Source organism: Eptatretus burgeri, chromosome 11 (assembly GCF_056783735.1).
Source record: "Eptatretus burgeri isolate ZD-2024b chromosome 11, Ebu_testis_v1, whole genome shotgun sequence".
NCBI classification, from domain to species: Eukaryota; Metazoa; Chordata; class Myxini; order Myxiniformes; family Myxinidae; genus Eptatretus; species Eptatretus burgeri.
Genome location: NC_140971.1, coordinates 96,650,874 through 96,669,228, shown reverse-complemented (window position 1 = coordinate 96,669,228; position 18,355 = coordinate 96,650,874). Strand labels below are relative to the sequence as shown.

At 44.8% G+C, this 18,355-nt stretch overlaps 1 protein-coding gene and 1 long non-coding RNA gene across 6 annotated transcripts in view; one reads left to right on the top strand and one right to left on the bottom strand.

Annotated features, from left to right (window-relative positions):
• The window catches only part of NR2E1 (nuclear receptor subfamily 2 group E member 1), a 46,880-nt gene extending 39,760 nt beyond the window's left edge, over nt 1-7,120 (bottom strand). Inside the window, exons 1-2 of one of the 3 annotated variants that reach the window (XM_085847528.1) lie at nt 6,311-7,118; nt 6,048-6,193 (exon numbers count right to left, since the gene is read on the bottom strand). In XM_085847528.1, coding sequence (XP_085703654.1) covers nt 6,048-6,193; nt 6,311-6,338 — 174 coding nt within the window. In that variant the 5' untranslated portion in view covers nt 6,339-7,118. Of the gene's footprint in view, nt 1-6,047 lie in introns of all 3 variants that reach the window. The other 2 variants (XM_085847529.1, XM_085847527.1) reach the window with 2 other exon arrangements.
• A 4,000-nt stretch (nt 7,121-11,120) lies between these two features.
• LOC147017710 (uncharacterized) overlaps nt 11,121-18,355 on the top strand; it is a 30,192-nt gene continuing 22,957 nt past the window's right edge. For 2 of the 3 annotated variants that reach the window (XR_015049606.1, XR_015049605.1), the window contains exon 1: nt 11,121-12,466. This is a non-coding gene — a long non-coding RNA (uncharacterized LOC147017710). Of the gene's footprint in view, nt 12,502-18,355 lie in introns of all 3 variants that reach the window. The other variant, XR_015049604.1, reaches the window with a different exon arrangement.

Genomic DNA, 18,355 nt, shown 5'->3' with positions numbered 1-18,355 from the left:
GATGAGGGGTAATGGATAAGATGAGGAGTAATTGATTAGATGAGATAATTGATTAGAGGGGTAATTGATTAGATGAGGGGTAATTAATTGGATGAGAGATAATTGATTAGATGAGAAGTAATGGATAAGATGAGGAGTAATTGATTAGATGAGAAATCATTGATTAGATGAGGGGTAATTGATTAGATGAAGAGTAATTGATTAGGGAGGGATAATTGATTAGATGAGGGGTAATTGATTAGATGAGAGATAATTGATTAGATGAGGGGTAATTGATTGGATGGGAGATAATTGATTAGATGAGGGGTAATGGATAAGATGAGGAGTAATTGATTAGATGAGGGGTAATTGATTAGATGAGAGATAATTGATTAGATGAGGGGTAATTGATTAGATGAGAGATAATTGATCAGATGAGGGGTAATGGAAAAGATGAGGAGTAATTGATTAGATGAGAGATAATTGATTAGATGAGGGGTAATGGAAAAGATGAGGAGTAATTGATTAGATGAGAGATAATTGATTAGATGAGGGGTAATGGATAAGATGAAGAGTAATTGATTAGATGAGGGGTAATTGATTAGATGAGGGGTAATTGATTAGATGAGAGATAATTGATTAGATGAGAGGTAATTGATTAGATGAGGGGTAATGGATAAGATGGGGAGTAATTGATTAGATGAGGGGTAATGGATAAGATGACGAATAATTGATTAGATGAGGAGTAATTGATTAGGGAGAGATAATTGATTAGATGAGAGGTAATTGATTAGATAAGGGATAATTGATTAGATGAGGGGTAATTGATTCGATGAGGTGTAATTCATTGTTCCTGCCAATTGCAGGTGAGAGATGTTGTTGGGGTTTTAAGAGTCATGATATAATAAGGTTGGTTGTCGAGATATCCTCTATTTTATGCACATTTTGGGTCACAGGATTAAATGGGACTACGTACAGCGGCTCGGCTAATATTCCTCAGGAACCAGTGAAAGAAGGTGTCCATTAGCACAGTGTGTCACGTCTACTTACAATGGATGAACATCTACCAGCAAACCTCGAGTGGAAAATCACAACGACCAGGCACTGACAATGATTTCCATCACAATGGAAGTATCATGTTGGGACACATTGAACTCCTTGTATGTTAGGAATCCACAGAGGCCTCAACACAGTTGTAGAAGTCATGAAAAAGTTCAACAATGATCACAATTATAATTACAATTCAAAACGTTCTACCAAGGAGATACTCTCTCACTACAGTCCGATAAACGGGTTTATTTACATGTTCAATCAATCGGTATCCCTGATATTAAGAAAAGATGTTTCAAAAATTAAAATACCCCTCGTCATACTTTGTTGGGAATGTCTTGGAATATCGTGAGTGGACGACATGATGGTACGGAGGTGCACTTCCCTTTTGGTTATCTAGTCTGGGTTAGATTCCCTACCTGAAACTGTCTGACCGCTGCTTAGCAGGCTGGACGGATGCATCACAAAGTGTTCCGTACCTCGGATCGACCTTAAGCTGGTTGTCCTGCGTCCTCGCATTAGTCGGCGGATGTTAATGATCTCACGCCGTTTATTGCGAAGAGTAGGCAGGTTGTCGCCGGAATCCTGAACAAATGACAAATTCTTGCCTCATTAAGTCAAACGACGGGCCCAGTCATCCGGTTCGTGAAAGACTGGGTTAAAAACGTTCTTCGGCCGATCACACAAGATGGGAATAATTGTTGGAGCTATGTCCGACTTACATCATTGTGGGGCTTTGGAATAAGTAGTAGTCGTAGTAGTCTACGTTACACCTCGTTATACCAGGTGAGTAGTAGTCGTAGTAGTAGTAGTAGGTAGTAGGCAAAAGTAGGCAAATACAAGGTGGGGGCAATGTACGAGGAGTGGACAATGTACGAGGAGCAGACAATGTACGAGGAGCGGACAATGTACAAGGAGCGGATAATGTACGAGGTGCGGACAATGTACGAGGAGCGGACAATGTACGAGGAGCGGACAATGTACGAGGAGCGGACAATGTACGAGGTGCGGACAATGTACGAGCAGCGAACTTGCTCGATTCAAGGTCCGTTATCAATGTTGACGAAACTTATGATTCGTTAACACGGTCAAGGTTCATGTTAACGAAACTTGTTATTCGTTAACACGGTCAACGCTCATGTTAACGAAACTTGTTATTCGTTAACATGGTCAAGGATCATGTTAACGAAACTTGTTATTCGTTAACATGGTCAAGGCTCATGTTAACGAAACTTGTTATTCGATAACACGGTCAAGGTTCATGTTAACGAAACTTGTTATTCGTTAACACAGTCAGGGTTCATCCAGCAATCGAGGCTTTCAAGAACATTCCTTTTCTTTAACACTTAAAAGGGAAATACCAAATTGTCCTTTTAATTTTTTTTTTCTTCCCTTGCTCGTTATGCTCGAAAATGTACGGGTAAAGGATGTACAGGTAAACACAAGCACCTGCCAACTCTCGGAACAGAACGAAGGTGAGAGCACACCTTGATGAAAAAGTAAACTTTCACCAAGTGAGCCTGCTTCGACGAATGTTATGTCATAACAAATCCGTGAAAATTTCACAAACCTCGTGACACCAGGTGAGCACGAGACAAGAAATGTGATGTTATAACAAATCCGTGAAAATTTCACAAACCTCGTTACACCAGGTGAGCATGACGCAAGGAATGTGATGTCATAACAAATCCGTGAATATTTCACAAACCTCGTGACACCAGGTGAGCACGAGACAAGAAATGTGATGTTATAACAAATCCGTGAAAATTTCACAAACCTCGTTACACCAGGTGAGCATGACGCAAGAAATGTGATGTCATAACAAATCCGTGAATATTTCACAAACCTCGTGACACCAGGTGAGCATGACACAAGGAATGTGATGTCATAACAAATCCGTGAATATTTCACAAACCTCGTTACACCAGGTGAGCATGACGCAAGGAATGTGATGGCCTTACAAATCCGTGAAAATTTCACAAACCTCATTACACCAGGTGAGCATAATATAAGGAATGTGATGTCATAACAAATCCGTGAATATTTCACAAACCTCGTGACACCAGGTGAACCTTATACAAAAAAATGTGATGTTATAACAAATCTGTGAATATTTCACAAACCTTGTGACACCAGGTGAACCTTGTACAAGAAATGTGATGTTATAACAAATCCTTAAAATTTCACAAACCTCATCACACCAGGTGAGCATGATATAAGGCATGTGATGTTATAACAAATCCATGAATATTTCACAAACCTCGTGACACCAGGTGAGCATGACGCAAGGAATGTGATGTCATAACAAATCCGTGAATATTTCACAAACCTCGTTACACCAGGTGAGCATGACGCAAGGAATGTGATGTCATAACAAATCCGTGAATATTTCACAAACCTCGTGACACCAGGTGAGCATGACGCAAGGAATGTGATGGCCTTACAAATCCGTGAAAATTTCACAAACCTCATTACACCAGGTGAGCATAATATAAGGAATGTGATGTCATAACAAATCCGTGAATATTTCACAAACCTCGTGACACCAGGTGAACCTTATACAAAAAAATGTGATGTTATAACAAATCTGTGAATATTTCACAAACCTTGTGACACCAGGTGAACCTTGTACAAGAAATGTGATGTTATAACAAATCCTTAAAATTTCACAAACCTCATCACACCAGGTGAGCATGATATAAGGCATGTGATGTTATAACAAATCCATGAATATTTCACAAACCTCGTGACACCAGGTGAACTTTATACAAGAAATGTGATGTTATAACAAATCCTGAAAATTTCACAAACCTCATCACACCAGGTGAGCCTGATACAAGAAATGTGATGTTATAACAAATCCGTGAATATTTCACAAACCTCGTGACACCAGGTGAACCTTTTTCAAAAAATGTGATGTTATAACAAATCCGTGAATATTTCACAAACCTCGTGACACCAGGTGAACCTTTTTCAAAAAATGTGATGTTATAACAAATCTGTGAATATTTCACAAACCTCATGACACCAGGTGAGCATGATATAAGGAATGTGATGTTATTACAAATCCATGAATATTTCACAAACCTCGTGACACCAGGTGAACCTTATACAAGAAATGTGATGTTATAACAAATCCTGAAAATTTCACAAACCTCATCACACCAGGTGAGCATGACGCAAGGAATGTGATGTCATAACAAATCCGTGAAAATTTTTCAAATCTCGTGACACCAGGTGAACCTGATACAAGAAATGTGATCTCATAACAAATCCGTGAATATTTCACAAACCTCGTGAGACCAGGTGAGCATGATACAAGGAATGTGATGTTATAACAAATCGGTGAAAATTTCACAAACCTCGTTACACCAGGTGAGCATGATACAAGGGATGCGATGTCATCACAAATCCGTGAAAATTTCCAAACCTCGTTACACCAGGTGAGCATGACACAAGGAATGTGATGTTATAACAAATCCGTGAATATTTCACAAACCTCGTGACACAAGAAATGTGATGTTATCACAAATCCGTGAGTATTTCACAAACCTTGTGACACCAGGTGAACCTTGTACAAGAAATGTGATGTTGTAACAAATCCTTAAAATTTCACAAACCTCATCACACCAGGTGAGCCTGACATTAGGAATGTGATGTTATAACACATCCGTGAAAATTTCACAAACCTCGTTACACCAGGTGAGCATGACACAAGGAATGTGATGTTATAACAAGTCCGTGAAAATTTCACAAACCTCATCACACCAGGTGAGCATGATGCAAGGAATGTGATGTCATATCAAATCCGTGAAAATTTCACAAACCTCTTCACACCGGGTGAGCATGACGCAAGGAATGTAATGTCATAACAAATCCGTGAAAATTTCACAAACCTCATCACACCAGGTGAGCCTGATACAAGAAATGTGATGTCATAACAAATCCGTGAAAATTTCACAAACCTCGTGACACCAGGTGAACATGACACAAGGAATGTGATGTCATAACAAATCCGTGAAAATTTCACAAACCTCATCACACCAGGTGAACATGACACAAGGAATGTGATGTCATAACAAATCCGTGAAAATTTCACAAACCTCATCACACCAGGTGAGCCTGATACAAGAAATGTGATGTCATAACAAATCCGTGAAAATTTCACAAACCTCGTGACACCAGGTGAACATGACACAAGGAATGTGATGTCATAACAAATCCGTGAAAATTTCACAAACCTCGTTATACCAGGTGAGCATGACGCAAGGAAGGTAATGTTATAACAAATCCGTGAAAATTTCACAAACGTCATCACACCAGGTGAGCCTGATACAAGAAATGTGATGTTATAACTAATCCGTGAAAATTTCACAAACCTCGTGATACCAGGTGAACCTTATACAAGAAATGTGATGTTATAACAAATCCGTGAAAATTTCACAAACCTCGTTACACCAGGTGAGCCTGATACAAGGAATGTGATGTCATAACAAATCGGTGAATATTTCACAAACCTCGTTACACCAGGTGAGCATGACGCAAGGAATGTGATGTCATAACAAATCCGTGAATATTTCACAAACCTCGTTACACCATCATAACGAAGGTAACTTGGTATGTCAGTGATAAGTTTGATCTCGTTAAAGGTAAACCTCGTTATAAATAGGATCAGAATGATAAGGTTACCCAATGAATTTCAGGATTAACCCACTGTATGTGATAATCCCAATTTGAGCAAAAGTGACGTCATTGTAACAAGATTCGCTTGTTTGACGTCATAATTGTCATGCCATTTGTGATCGGAGAGAATTTCCTACGGAGTGCATGTATTTATTTATTTATATTCCCGTCCAGCAGGTAGGGTGTGGGGTTTAGGGTGTGGGGTGCAGGGTTAGGGTGTGGGGTGTAGGGTATGGGGTTAGGGTGTAGGGTTAGGGTGATGATGATGATGTTGGTCATGATGATGATGGTGTGGGGTTTAGGGTGTGGGGTGTTTGTGTAAACGCTGCACACACCTGTCGTCCCGCCTTGCACACGTACTGCCGTTGCCTCCGCACGCTGCGCTTAAAGAAGCCCGAGCAGCCATCGCAGGCGAACACTCCGTAATGCCTCCCACTGCTGCGATCTCCGCACACCCGGCACGGCGTGTCCAGCAGGCGGCCTGGGGGACGGGACGCGTCCCGGGAGTAGCAGTCAGAGCGCCCAATGGGCATGTCGGAGCGGGACCCGGACCCGGACCCGGACTCGGACTCGGACGTGCACGGACACAGACACTCACTGGCGGACGCTTGGGGCTCGCTGCCCATCCGGCGGCAATGTCAATGACGGCGGGAAAGGAGCGGGAGAGGGAGAGAGGTTGTCCAGCTCCCCCTCTCCCCTCGAACAGATCCTTCACCTCGAGGGTGTGAGGGAGGAATAAAACGGTTCAAGGTAAAACCCACAGTTAGCCGATCAAAGTCGATCTAACAGCCGAGTCAGTTGGACCATAACGAGGGAACCGTTGGCGCTTCACTCGGATCAGATGTTTTTGGGATGTTGAAAAGTTACCCAGAAACGTAGTGTGGGATAAGCGTGCTACAAGGGGTCTTGGGTAGCGAACTGTGACTGTGTGTGGAGGGGAGGAGGGGGGGTAGATCGAGGGAGCGAGGCGGAGAGATTTGAGGGGGGGTTGAGGAACAGAAGGGAGGTAAGGATTGACGAGACGAGGTGAAGATGTTTGTTCATCGTTTCGACCTTTTTATATGTTATGGCCAAAACGGTTTTGTAAAACCAAACTTCCCTTCTTTACGACTATAGTTCTTGTGCTTTCAGGGCTCAGGTTCAGTTCCTTTGTTAAGGGGAAAATGAAACCTCATGGAATTCTACAATGAGAATATGACGTCACATTGAGGTTTTCGTCACACTCGGCGATGTCTCAAGGCTTATATACACAGCTCGCTAGTTCTTTGGTAGAATAACAACTACCTTCACCAGTTTACTTGTTGTGACTCCAGATGTGTTGTGGAAAGATATGATAAACTGATGTGAGTTGGGATATTTATTAAACTTCACTGGAGGGGGGGGGGGGGTTGTAGGACAGATAGATGCAGGAAAATCACTGGGATGGTGACGGTGTAATGTTGGTCATGATCATGGTGATGATGATGATGATGGTGATGTTGGTCATGTTGATGATGGTGGTGATGATGATGTTGATTATGGTTATGGTAATGCTGATGAAGTTGGTGATGTTGGTCATGATGATGGTGATGCTGGTCATGATGATGGTGATGTTGGTCATGATGATGGTGATGTTGGTCATGATGATGGTGATGTTGGTCATGATGATGGTGATGCTGGTCATGATGATGGTGATGTTGATGATGGTAATGCTGACCGTTTTGATGATGATGACGTTAGTGTTGTTTTTTTGCGGGGGGGGGGGTGGTGAAAGTGGGGGTGAACAAGGTTGTCGGTGAGGAATGAACAAACACAAACAACACGTTTACCTTTTAACGAGTCTGTTACAGACGTCACAATCACTCATGCACACCCCATTACCCCAGCTCCCTACCATTCCTACCAATGTCTATATACCCCTCTATCCCTCTTCTAGTTTTAGGTACCTATGTAACCCAAATTTAAATCCATCTCGTGTTTTTGTTGTAACTCCCTTTCCAGGGAAACCATTCCATGAATGAACTTCATACTCTCATGAGTGAAGGAGCCCTGCCTTACTACTACCCCAATGCCGCTTCGCTCACACCCAAAACGTTCCATCATTGTCTATTCTACTGAGGAACTCACTGGTTGTTTCTTTTTTCTACATATTTAATTATATTAAGAATCTCTATGATATCTCCTCGTCACCACCTCCTCTCTAATGTGTAAAGGCCCGTCTCCTTCAGCCGGTCCTCATAGCTGAATCTAGCCCCGGAATCAATGTCGTCGCCCCTGCGCTGAATCCTCTCGATGGCAGCTGCAAGTCCTTCCTGATAGGTGGTGACAACAACGACACACAAGATGGTACAAGGTGAGTTACCTGCTCGAGATATTGAGATATGTTTGAGAGATGCATTAAGAAGCAGATGTTAAATTAGTTGGTGGATGTTAAATATCCCACGGTGTCCTTCGTAAAGAGTAGGCGAGCTGTCGTCAGCACTTTGAACAAATTACACATTCCTGCCCAGCTAACCTTCAGTCGAACGTCAATCCTGGTCAGCCGTTTCGTGAAAGACTTGGGCCAAAAACTTTTCTGGCCGACCCACAAGGCGGTAGGAATAATTAGGGAATTTTATGAAAGGGATTACTTGCAGATTAACACAGGTTAGTAATACGTTCACATTACTCATTAACAAATGAAGGTTCAAAACATTCCAGGCATTATCTAATAATGATGAGGAAGGAGTCTCAGCAAGTTGAAAAAAGTTTTCATCAAAAGATGAACATCCCACGTATGAGTAAACGAACGATCTATGTATGGATATTCACAAGATTCTGAGGATTCAAACATAAATATACATCATAACCCACAGCTTCCAAGTGAAAAACAAATTTTACAAATTTCAGAAAATTATTTAAAAATACAAAACTCGAATATCTTGGTTGGATAAGTGTCCACTCCACTTAAAATAACAATCGTTAATTAGCTGAGGTGTAACCAATCACCTTCAAAATCACACACCAAGTTAAATGACCTCCACTTGTGTTAAATTGTAGTGATTCTGATTATTTTACAATAAAAATCAGCCGTTCTTGGAGGTTTATCTCTGCTGGGTCGTGCATTTCTCAGCAAAGACTCAACCATGAGCACCAAGGGGATTTCAAAAGATCTCTGCCATAATGAAATGGAAGACCAAGAAGGAACCTCAAGAAGTAAATCGCAAAGATGGAGTCATCAGGAGGAATCTGATAGGATTTGGGTTTCAGCCGCTACTCCACAATCCTCAAACCCATTCAGGCGCAACCAAGTGGGCCTTACAGAAAAAAAATTCTGCAAGAATTTACTTCCCCTTGGAGAGATAGATAACGAAAGAGATTCAAGAGAAGAAAGGGCAAGAATTAGAATGATTAAAGAGAATTGTGGAAAAAAAATTCAGAAAGAAATCTGAAAGGAACAAATAACAAAGATGTCAGGAAGAACCCAGACAGATACCTTCCCCATTACTCCTAAAGTTATGGAAAGACACAGATCAGGTGGTGGGTATAAAAATATTTCAAAGGCCTTGAGTATCCTTTGGAGCACAGTCAACACAATCATTAAGAAGTGGAAGGCGTATGGTACCACCAAGACCCTGCCTAGATCAGGCCGTCCCTCCAAACTGGATGACCAAGCAAGGAGGACACTGATCAGATAGGCCACCAAGAGACCAATGGAAACTTTGAAAGAGTTACAGGGCTTTCTGGCAACAACTAGTCACTGTATTCATGTGATAACAATATCCCAAGCACTCCAGAAGTCTGGCCGGTACAGTAGGGTGGCAAGAAGGAAGCCATTACTCAAAAAAGCCCACCTTGAGTCCCATTTGAGGTATGCAAAAAACACACTCCGGAGATTCTGAAGTCATGTGGCAAAAAGTTTTGTGGTCTGACAAAACGAAGATGGAACTTTTTGTCCTAAATGCAAAACGTTACATTTGTCGCAAACCCAACACAGCACATCACCCAAAGAACACCATCCCTACTATGAAGCATGGTGGTGGCAGCATCACGTTGTGGTGATGTTTCTCATCAGCAGGGACTGGGGCACTTGTCAGGATAGAAGGGAAAATGGATGGAGCAAAATACAGAAAAATCCAAGAAGAAGACCTGCTGTCATCTGCAAGAAAGCTGAAATTGGGATGGAAGTTCACTTTTCAGCATGACGACAACCCGAAGCACACAGCTAAAGCTACATTGGAGTGGTTCAGGAACAAAAAGATAAATGTCCTTGAGTGGCCCAGTCAAAGCCCCAACCTAAATCCAATAGAAAATTTGTGGCTTGATTCGAAGATTGCTGTCCATCACCTCTCCCCACACAACTTGACTGAGTTTGAAGATTTTGTTCAGAAGAATGTGCAAATATTACCCAATCAAGGTCTGCAAAGTTGGTAAAGACCTATCCCAACAGAGTCACAGCTGTAATTGCTGTCAAAGGTGCTTCCACTAAGTATTAACTCGGGGGGGGGGGGGGGACACTTATCGAACCAAGATATTCTAGTTTTGTATTTATCATGAAGTTTCTGCAATTTGTATAATTTGTTTTTTCACTTGGATGCTGTGAGTTACGATGTGTAAGTAAAGGTGGAAAAAGTCTGATTTAATGCAATTTAATTCCAGGATTTCAGGTAATCAAAGGTGAAAATCTTGAAAGAGGGTGTAGACTTTCCATAAACAGTGTATATGTGTGTATGTGTGTATATATATATATATATATATATATATATATATATATATATATATATATATATATATATATATATATATATATATATTGTTGTAGATTTCATGCCCGTCGGCGTGCGAACGAACGCGTCTAACCAATAGCAGTCGCTTCGCCCACCGAACGGACAATCCAGTCGTGACTTTCTGGAACAACGCCAGAAACCAGTCACGGGTGGGTTTTTAATCCCACCACGGCCCAGTCCGTATTCTACCCGCACGAAATAGGGTCAATCGCCGAATATCGATATACCTAAGTACCTGCACGGGTAACCTACCGAGGGACCGTACCTCGGCGAAGGCCTGCTTGGACACGAACCGCTTAAGCGGTCCGTTCCGTTCCGGGATAACCGAGCGGGTATTATCGCCAGACCTCGCCGGACCCGATTCTATTTATCGGTTATTTAAAAACCAACTAATATTCCGCAATACAAGATGGCATTTCAATGGGGGAATGGACGCAACGAACAGATTTACATTCACACAAGGAAATTTATGATAATAAAGCACGTATGCAATTAAACAAGGCAAAACACATATGCAATTATACAAGCAACAAAAGCACGACAAAAGAACTACAACCGTCTACTTATTATGTACAGTCACTTGCACTTAACAGCAGTTCCTACTTATTAGACGGGCCCACAGACACATGTACGCACACACACATGCCCAAGAAATGGTGGCAGAGGCCTTTAATAACAGGCTCCAGCTCAGAGGACAGGTGAGCTGAAACCCAGAACCTATCTCGAACCTCTCCACCTCGTGTGGTCTTCAAGTTGTTCGGACCCGGGCTCCAGCGAGAGCGAACTGGATCCAATCGCCGTGAGCCGTGATCCTTCCTGAGCTCCCACGAATTCTCCCGCACTTCTCAATACGTGCTGGTGAGACGCGCCGATCCTTCCCGTCGATGCGTCGCTTCCCTGAGGAACCACCTCCACGAAGAGGTCGATGAGTTGCACCAAGCTGGGAACCAAAATGGAGAACAAAGAGCTCCACGAACCAAGAAGAAGAAGCCACCACTCGCAGATCGAGCCGAGTGACCGGCTTAACTTCCCTCCAAACAGGGCAGCTTGAAGCAAAAAGCTCTCCCGAGCCAAGTAGAAGCCGAAGCTCACGGAACCGTCAAAGCAAAGAGCCTCCAAAAAGCCTCCTCCCGAGTCAGGCCTCAGCCGAAGCTCACTGAGCCAGCCGAAGCAAAAAGCTTCCGAAGGCCTCAACCCTAACCCAAGCCAAACAGGACCCGAAGGTCTGCTGAACGGCTACTCTCTACTCCCTTCTCCAACTCTGCCCACGAACAAAAGAAAATATCTCCTCTTATCCTTCTCCTGCCCTTCCCCCACTCCCGGCGTGACTCATGACTCATGCCCTCATGCTGCATCCCCCACTCAGCCACTGGTGGGAGGGAGTTGTTGACATCATGAGTCACGGGACGGCAGGGTGGTTCTTCTTCTTCGCAGAAGAGGGGGAGGGATGTCTCCATTGTTCGTTCCCTAATTATTAAATCGATCCGCAGCGCATCTAATCGATTTCTGAACATTTAAACAATGGAAGGTGAGCTATCTAGGGAACAAGCACTTATCGACATAGCTGACTAAAGGAACCTGTATGTTGTGTGCAATCGAATTCCAAATTCGTAACAATATATATATATCTGTGCAGGGTCTGTCCCATCATGTGTTGTTACTGTACCACTCCCTCAAACCTCTGTAAAATCGTACCAAGACTTCTGGGCTGCATCGACCTCTCCCATGTGTTCACCATGTCCTCTCAGGGTATTAAAAAAAAAAAATTCCCTTAAATCTTCAACTTAAATTGCTTATAAAAATGTAATTAATCATAAATATTACAATAAAATTTGAAATTAAATGTTTGAATTCTGCTCGGTGTAAATCATGACAAGCCGACAAGTCACGTCCTTATCGTGCAGATAAAACAAGCCTGTCTCCATGGCGACATGTGGTGAAGTGTTTTGAATTGCACAGTGAGAGCTGTTTTAAATTATGGGGACACGAGGTGTTCTTATTACATGGCGGTGAGGTGATTTACTAACGTGGTGGAAACGTGATGGTGAGGTTTTAATAATGTGATGGTGAGGTGATTTACTAACGTGGTGGAAACGTGATGGTGAGGTTTTAATAATGTGGTGGTGAGGTGTTTTTAATAACATGACGGTGAGGTGATTTACTAACGAGGTGGTTACGTGATGGTGATGTTTTAATAATGTGGCGGTGAGGTGATTTACTAACGTGGTGGTGAGGTGATTTACTAACGAGGTGGTTATGTGATGGTGAGGTTTTAATAATGTGGCGGTGAGGTGATTTACTAACGTGGCGGAAACGTGATGGTGAGGTTTTAATAATGTGTTCGTGAGATGTTTTAATAACATGGTGGTGAGGTGTTTTGAATTGTGTGTTACTGAGGTGTTTTTAATAATGTAGCCGTGTTTGATGCACCATGGCGACGTGTGGTGAGGTGAGCAGAGTGAGCCGATCCATGATAAGATATATATATATATATATATATATATATATATATATATATATATATATATATATATATATATATATATATATATATATATTTACTTCATACATTTCTACAGCATGCATAAATATATACAGAATACATATATATATATACATATATATATATATATATATATATATATATATATATATATATATATATATATATATATACAGCATATATATACATATTGAGTATACACATATATATATATATATATATATATATATATATATATATATATATATATATATATATATATATATATATATATATATATATATATATATATATATATATATATATATATAGTTGCAAATCTGGAAGCCATGAGCACACAACATTCAGGTCCTCAAGCTCAGTTATTTCGATAAGTGAATGTGGATAGATAGCTCCCTTTCCCTCGTCTAATGGGTGAATAAATGTTCAGGCGCTGTGAAGTTATTTTATTTTTATAGTCAGGGTTTCCTTTTATCTTCACAACACCAACGAAAACCCTCTGCTCCCGGCATTCTCCACGCGCTGGCTTGGGCACTTCAAGTCATGGAATGCGACATGCCCACCAACCGATTCCCTTGGCGGCGTGCCGAGTAGGGGAAAGGTCATGCCCCAACCATCGGCTCGCTTGGGCACTCCAAGTCATGGAATGCGACATGCCTCACCCACCGATTCGCTTGGTGGCATGCCGAGTAGGGGAAAGGTCATGCCCCAACCATCGGCTCGCTTGGGCACTCCAAGTCATGGAATGCGACATGCCCACCAACCGATTCCCTTGGCGGCTTGCTGAGTAGGGGAAAGGTCATGCCCCAACCATCGGCTCGCTTGGGCACTCCAAGTCATGGAATGCGACATGCCTCACCCACCGATTCGCTTGGTGGCGTGCCGAGTAGGGGAAAGGTCATGCCCCAACCATCGGCTCGCTTGAGCACTCCAAGTCATGGAATGCGACATGCCTCACCCACCGATTCGCTTGGTGGCGTGCCGAGTAGGGGAAAGGTCATGCCCCAACCATCGGCTCGCTTGAGCACTCCAAGTCATGGAATGCGACATGCCCCACCCACTGATTTGCTTGGCGGCGCGCCGAGAAGGGGAAAGGTCAGGCCCCACCCATCAGCTCGCTTGGGCACTCCAAGTCATGGAATGCGACATGCCTCACCCACCGATTCGCTTGGTGGCGTGCCGAGTAGGGGAAAGGTCAGGCCCCACCCACAGCGAACGGGCCACGCCTCAGCGAGCTGCGCCCGAGAGGTATAAAAAGGGAACGGAGAGCACAGAAATAGAGAACATTGTACTTTACGGTACTTCTACATATCGACGGTCCCCTGTGCCAGTGCGCATGTGCAGCCTGAGCCGGAGCCAGGGATGCTGTGGGTGTTTCAACCTGTTCAATACTTGTTTGATTATTGTCGTTCCACGCTAATAAAGTGGTCGAACAAATTGAACTCTGTTCTTATTTAAGAAAGTTGTTGTTTGGTTGAATCAACTCGAGCGGGTTACGAAGGATCGGCGCCTCGTCTTCACCAGCGTGTGTTCTGGAGCGCGTGAGGATCCGCCGGAGCTCGGGAGGCTGATCGCTGCTCGCCAGTGTCTGGATTCGGCTCACCTCTCGCTGGTGCCTGGTTCGAATCGGCTCAAGACCACACAAGGTGGACAGGTCCGAGGCAGGTTCTGGTCTGCAGCTCACCTCTCCATCCAAGCTGGAGGCCTCAATAAAGGCCGCTTTGGGTCCGATTCTTTTGGGTGTGTGTGCGTGTGTTTGTGGCTCCAGCCCAGTAAATAGAAATTGTATAATTGCCTTGCTGTACATACGTGCCTTTTATTATTCGGATAACTCTGCTTCTTACATGCCCCCCCCCCTGCTCCATTATAAATAAACCATATGTTAAATGTATCAGTTCGTCCTCGTCCTTTCTTTTCTTGGTTTAACACGATGCGTGTTGGAGAATTAGCCAGGCTGTTGCCGCTGTAAAGAGATATTTGGACCGACAGAAGCTCGGTGGCCATCCGCTCGAGTCGCACACGGTTCGAGTACGCTGGTGTCTCGTTCCTGTCTGAGCATCGTCGAGGGTGAATTTCCCCGGTAGTTGGACGACGTGGGTATTTAGGTAAATTGAAATTGGCAATCGACCCTACTCCACGTGGTCAACCTATTGGCGAACTTTGATCTGATAAGGGACCCGTCGGCTCCGGAGTTATCCGGGGTGACGACCTATAAATTCCGGGTGATTGGTGGAGTCGACCCTACTGCTCCATCTAGCGGTTGTGCTCGTCGCCGATACCCGGCCCCGCAACAATATATCCTCATGTATACAGTGTGTATGTATATATATATATATATATATATATATATATATATATATATATATATATATATATATATTGTTACGGTTGTGGAAATTCGCATTACACCATAAAGAGTCCTCAGGTGAGATATATCGGTAAGTTCATGTGTAGTTAGCCCAAACCCGTTGTATAGAGGGAATATGTGTGATTCATCCGGGCTGCGACGCTTCAGTTAGCCATTCTTCTTTGACTATAGTTAATTTGGTGCAAACACAACAATGAACATTGCCACAACCAACATCTCACGATCACGCCATTCACTACACGACGCCACCTTCCACAACTACTCTACCACATCTTCGCCAATTGCCATTCAACGAGCACCGTGCAGGCGCGTGCAAGAACAAAAGCACTTGTGGAGCCTGTGGGGTTTTCCCCGCCTGTTGCTTCTGCCTGAATCCCCCCACCATGCTCGGTGTGAAGGGGAGGGTGCGGCGGCTCGCTCCCGATTGGTGGATGCGCGGCGTGAGGCGTTCGGAGTGAGTGCACGCCCCATTTCCAGAGGCTTCTCGAAACGCCTCGAAGGGAGGTGGAGCCGAGAACGGGGCGGAGCGACGGGCGAAGCCCCGCACTGTGAAGGGCGGAGCCCCGCTCCATAAAAGACGGACACCGGCGGGGCGCGCCCTTCTTCCCCTTCTTCTCTGTCTCTCTTCACTCGTCGTTGCTGAGTCTCCTGTCATCTTGATCCTGCGCTCGTGGCTTAGCGAGCGGCCTTCCACGCGGGAGGCGCGGATGTGAAACGCGGCAGAGCCGGCTGTGGGGCGCCAGCCTACGCGTCTGGACGAGGAGTGCCGGAGACGGTTCGCCGGCCGCGAGGGAGATTGGAGCCAGGCGCGACCATGCTGAGGTCACGGGAGGAGGACTCAACGGCGCGCAGGGAAGTCACGACTTTCTTTTCTTTGGGGTTTTGTGTAAATGTGTGTGTGTGGCGCCAGTCCGTAAAGTTTAGAACTGTATAAGTGTGCTTGTGTAAATAATGATATTCGGTTGTAATTCTGCGTCCGTTCTTGCTTTTGTTCCTTGCTTGACTGTATACGTGAATGATTGATTGTTGCTGCAACTGTAAATACGTGCTTTTCGTTTATGCGCATTAAATGTGCATTGTGTGAACTGTTCCCCGTTTTGTTGCATCTTTTCTCCCCTGATTGAAATCTCCATCTTGCATCACGTAAGGGATTGATAGTGGGTTTAAAACGCCCGGTAATTAATCGGAACCGTCAAGGCCGATGATAACTCCGCTCCGTTATCCCTGTAATACGGAACGAACCGCTTAAGCGGTTCGTGTCCGGAGTCGGCCTGTGGCATGGTACAACTCCTCGGTACGCTACTCGTGCGAGTACTTAGGTAAATCGACCATTCGGCGATCGGACCCTATTTCGCACGGGTAGAATGCGGACTGAGTTCTGGTGAGGTTAAACCCCCCACCCGTGACTGGCTCCAGGCGGTAGTTCCCGGAGGGTCACGACTGAATTGTCCGTTCCGGTGGGCAAGGCGGCTGCTTTTGGCTACACGCGGTCGATCGCACGCCGGCGGGCGTGAATTCGCAACAATATATATATATCCTCATGTATACAGTGTGTGTGTGTGTGTATATATATATATATATATATATATATATATATATATATATATATATATATTGTTACGAATTTGCCGTTTCGGACGGCCACGCACAACCGCTTAAGGCCCAATCGCAGTCGCGCGTCCGCCGAAACCCGGAATTCAGTCGTAGCTTCTGGACAACTCCGGAAACCTGCTACGGATGCCTTAACACACCATAAACTGTCAATATTCTGTCCACGCGGGACAGGGTTAATCGCCGAATCTTGATATACCTAATTATCCGCACAGACAGAAGTACCGAGAATTTATACCTCGACAGGACTCGGACGGAAACGAGCCGCGAAGCGCGCTCGTTCCGTGTGCGATGCCGAGCGGTTTTATTCGCCAAATTCCGTCGGACCAAATGACCACTTTTATTTGGCTTTAATAGCCGGCTAATTTCCCGAACACGCCGTGGAAGTCAATGGGGAGAAATGACGCAACGAGCAGATTGACATTCAAACAATGGGGGCATTTGTTTATACAGGCAAGCAATCAATGGGGGGAAGGGGACATGACACAAGCAAAGCCTACAGCTGATGTCTATTTATTATGTACAGGCACGCACTTAACCAACAATTCTACTTTTAAAGACAAGGCGCCACAGACTTTCATACAAAACCCACGAAAAGAAACGGGCTCATGAGCCTTTATTTCAACTTGGAGCCTGGATGGCCGAGGGCTCACAACAGGCCAAGCAGGTTACCTTGCAGACCCTTGTGGCGACTCGAAGGTCTTCGTGTCGGTGACCCCGGATGTTCCTGTTTGGCCCTTGTATCGCTACGTGCCAGTCGCTTAGCGGCCGGGCGGCTTGCTCAGTTCCCCTCGGTCGTCCGGCCTCCACTGCGGCCTGGTTGGTCGGGCCTGGCCGGCGACGTGCTCTGAGGAGTGAAAGGGTCTTTTGCTCTTTTAGAGTTGATGCTCTTTGTGCCCGTTCACTACCTCAGCGTCGCTCGACCGTCTCAGGGCCGTTCGCCCAGACCACGACGCAGCTGTTCGATTCCAGAGAGGGACGAATATCCCGAGCACCCGCTGCTCCGCGCTGCCGCCACCATCTGCCTCCTCCCCCGAATGCATGCTCCATGTGCCTTCCTCTCCCGCGACTGCCCGTCTCCAGAGAGCGATTAATCTGCGAGTGCCCGCTTCTCCATGCTGCAGCCCGTTTCCAGAGAGTGATGAATCTGCCGAATCAGCCCCGAACTCGTTCGAGCTTCGCCCTTATATTGGCCCGGGGTGAGCCGCCCTTCGACCTCTCATCCGAGGCCGAGCTCCGCCCACTTTTCACCTCTGACTTCTCACCCCTGGTACGCCTCGCTGGGAACCCCATGTTCGACGCCACGGGTTGGCGTCGGGGAAACCCTCGTTTTGATCCGATTATGCAAATCGGCTCGCGCCGCGGCGAACCGCCGGAGGCAGCATTGTTTGTCGATGATGATGGGGTTTTTGTAGG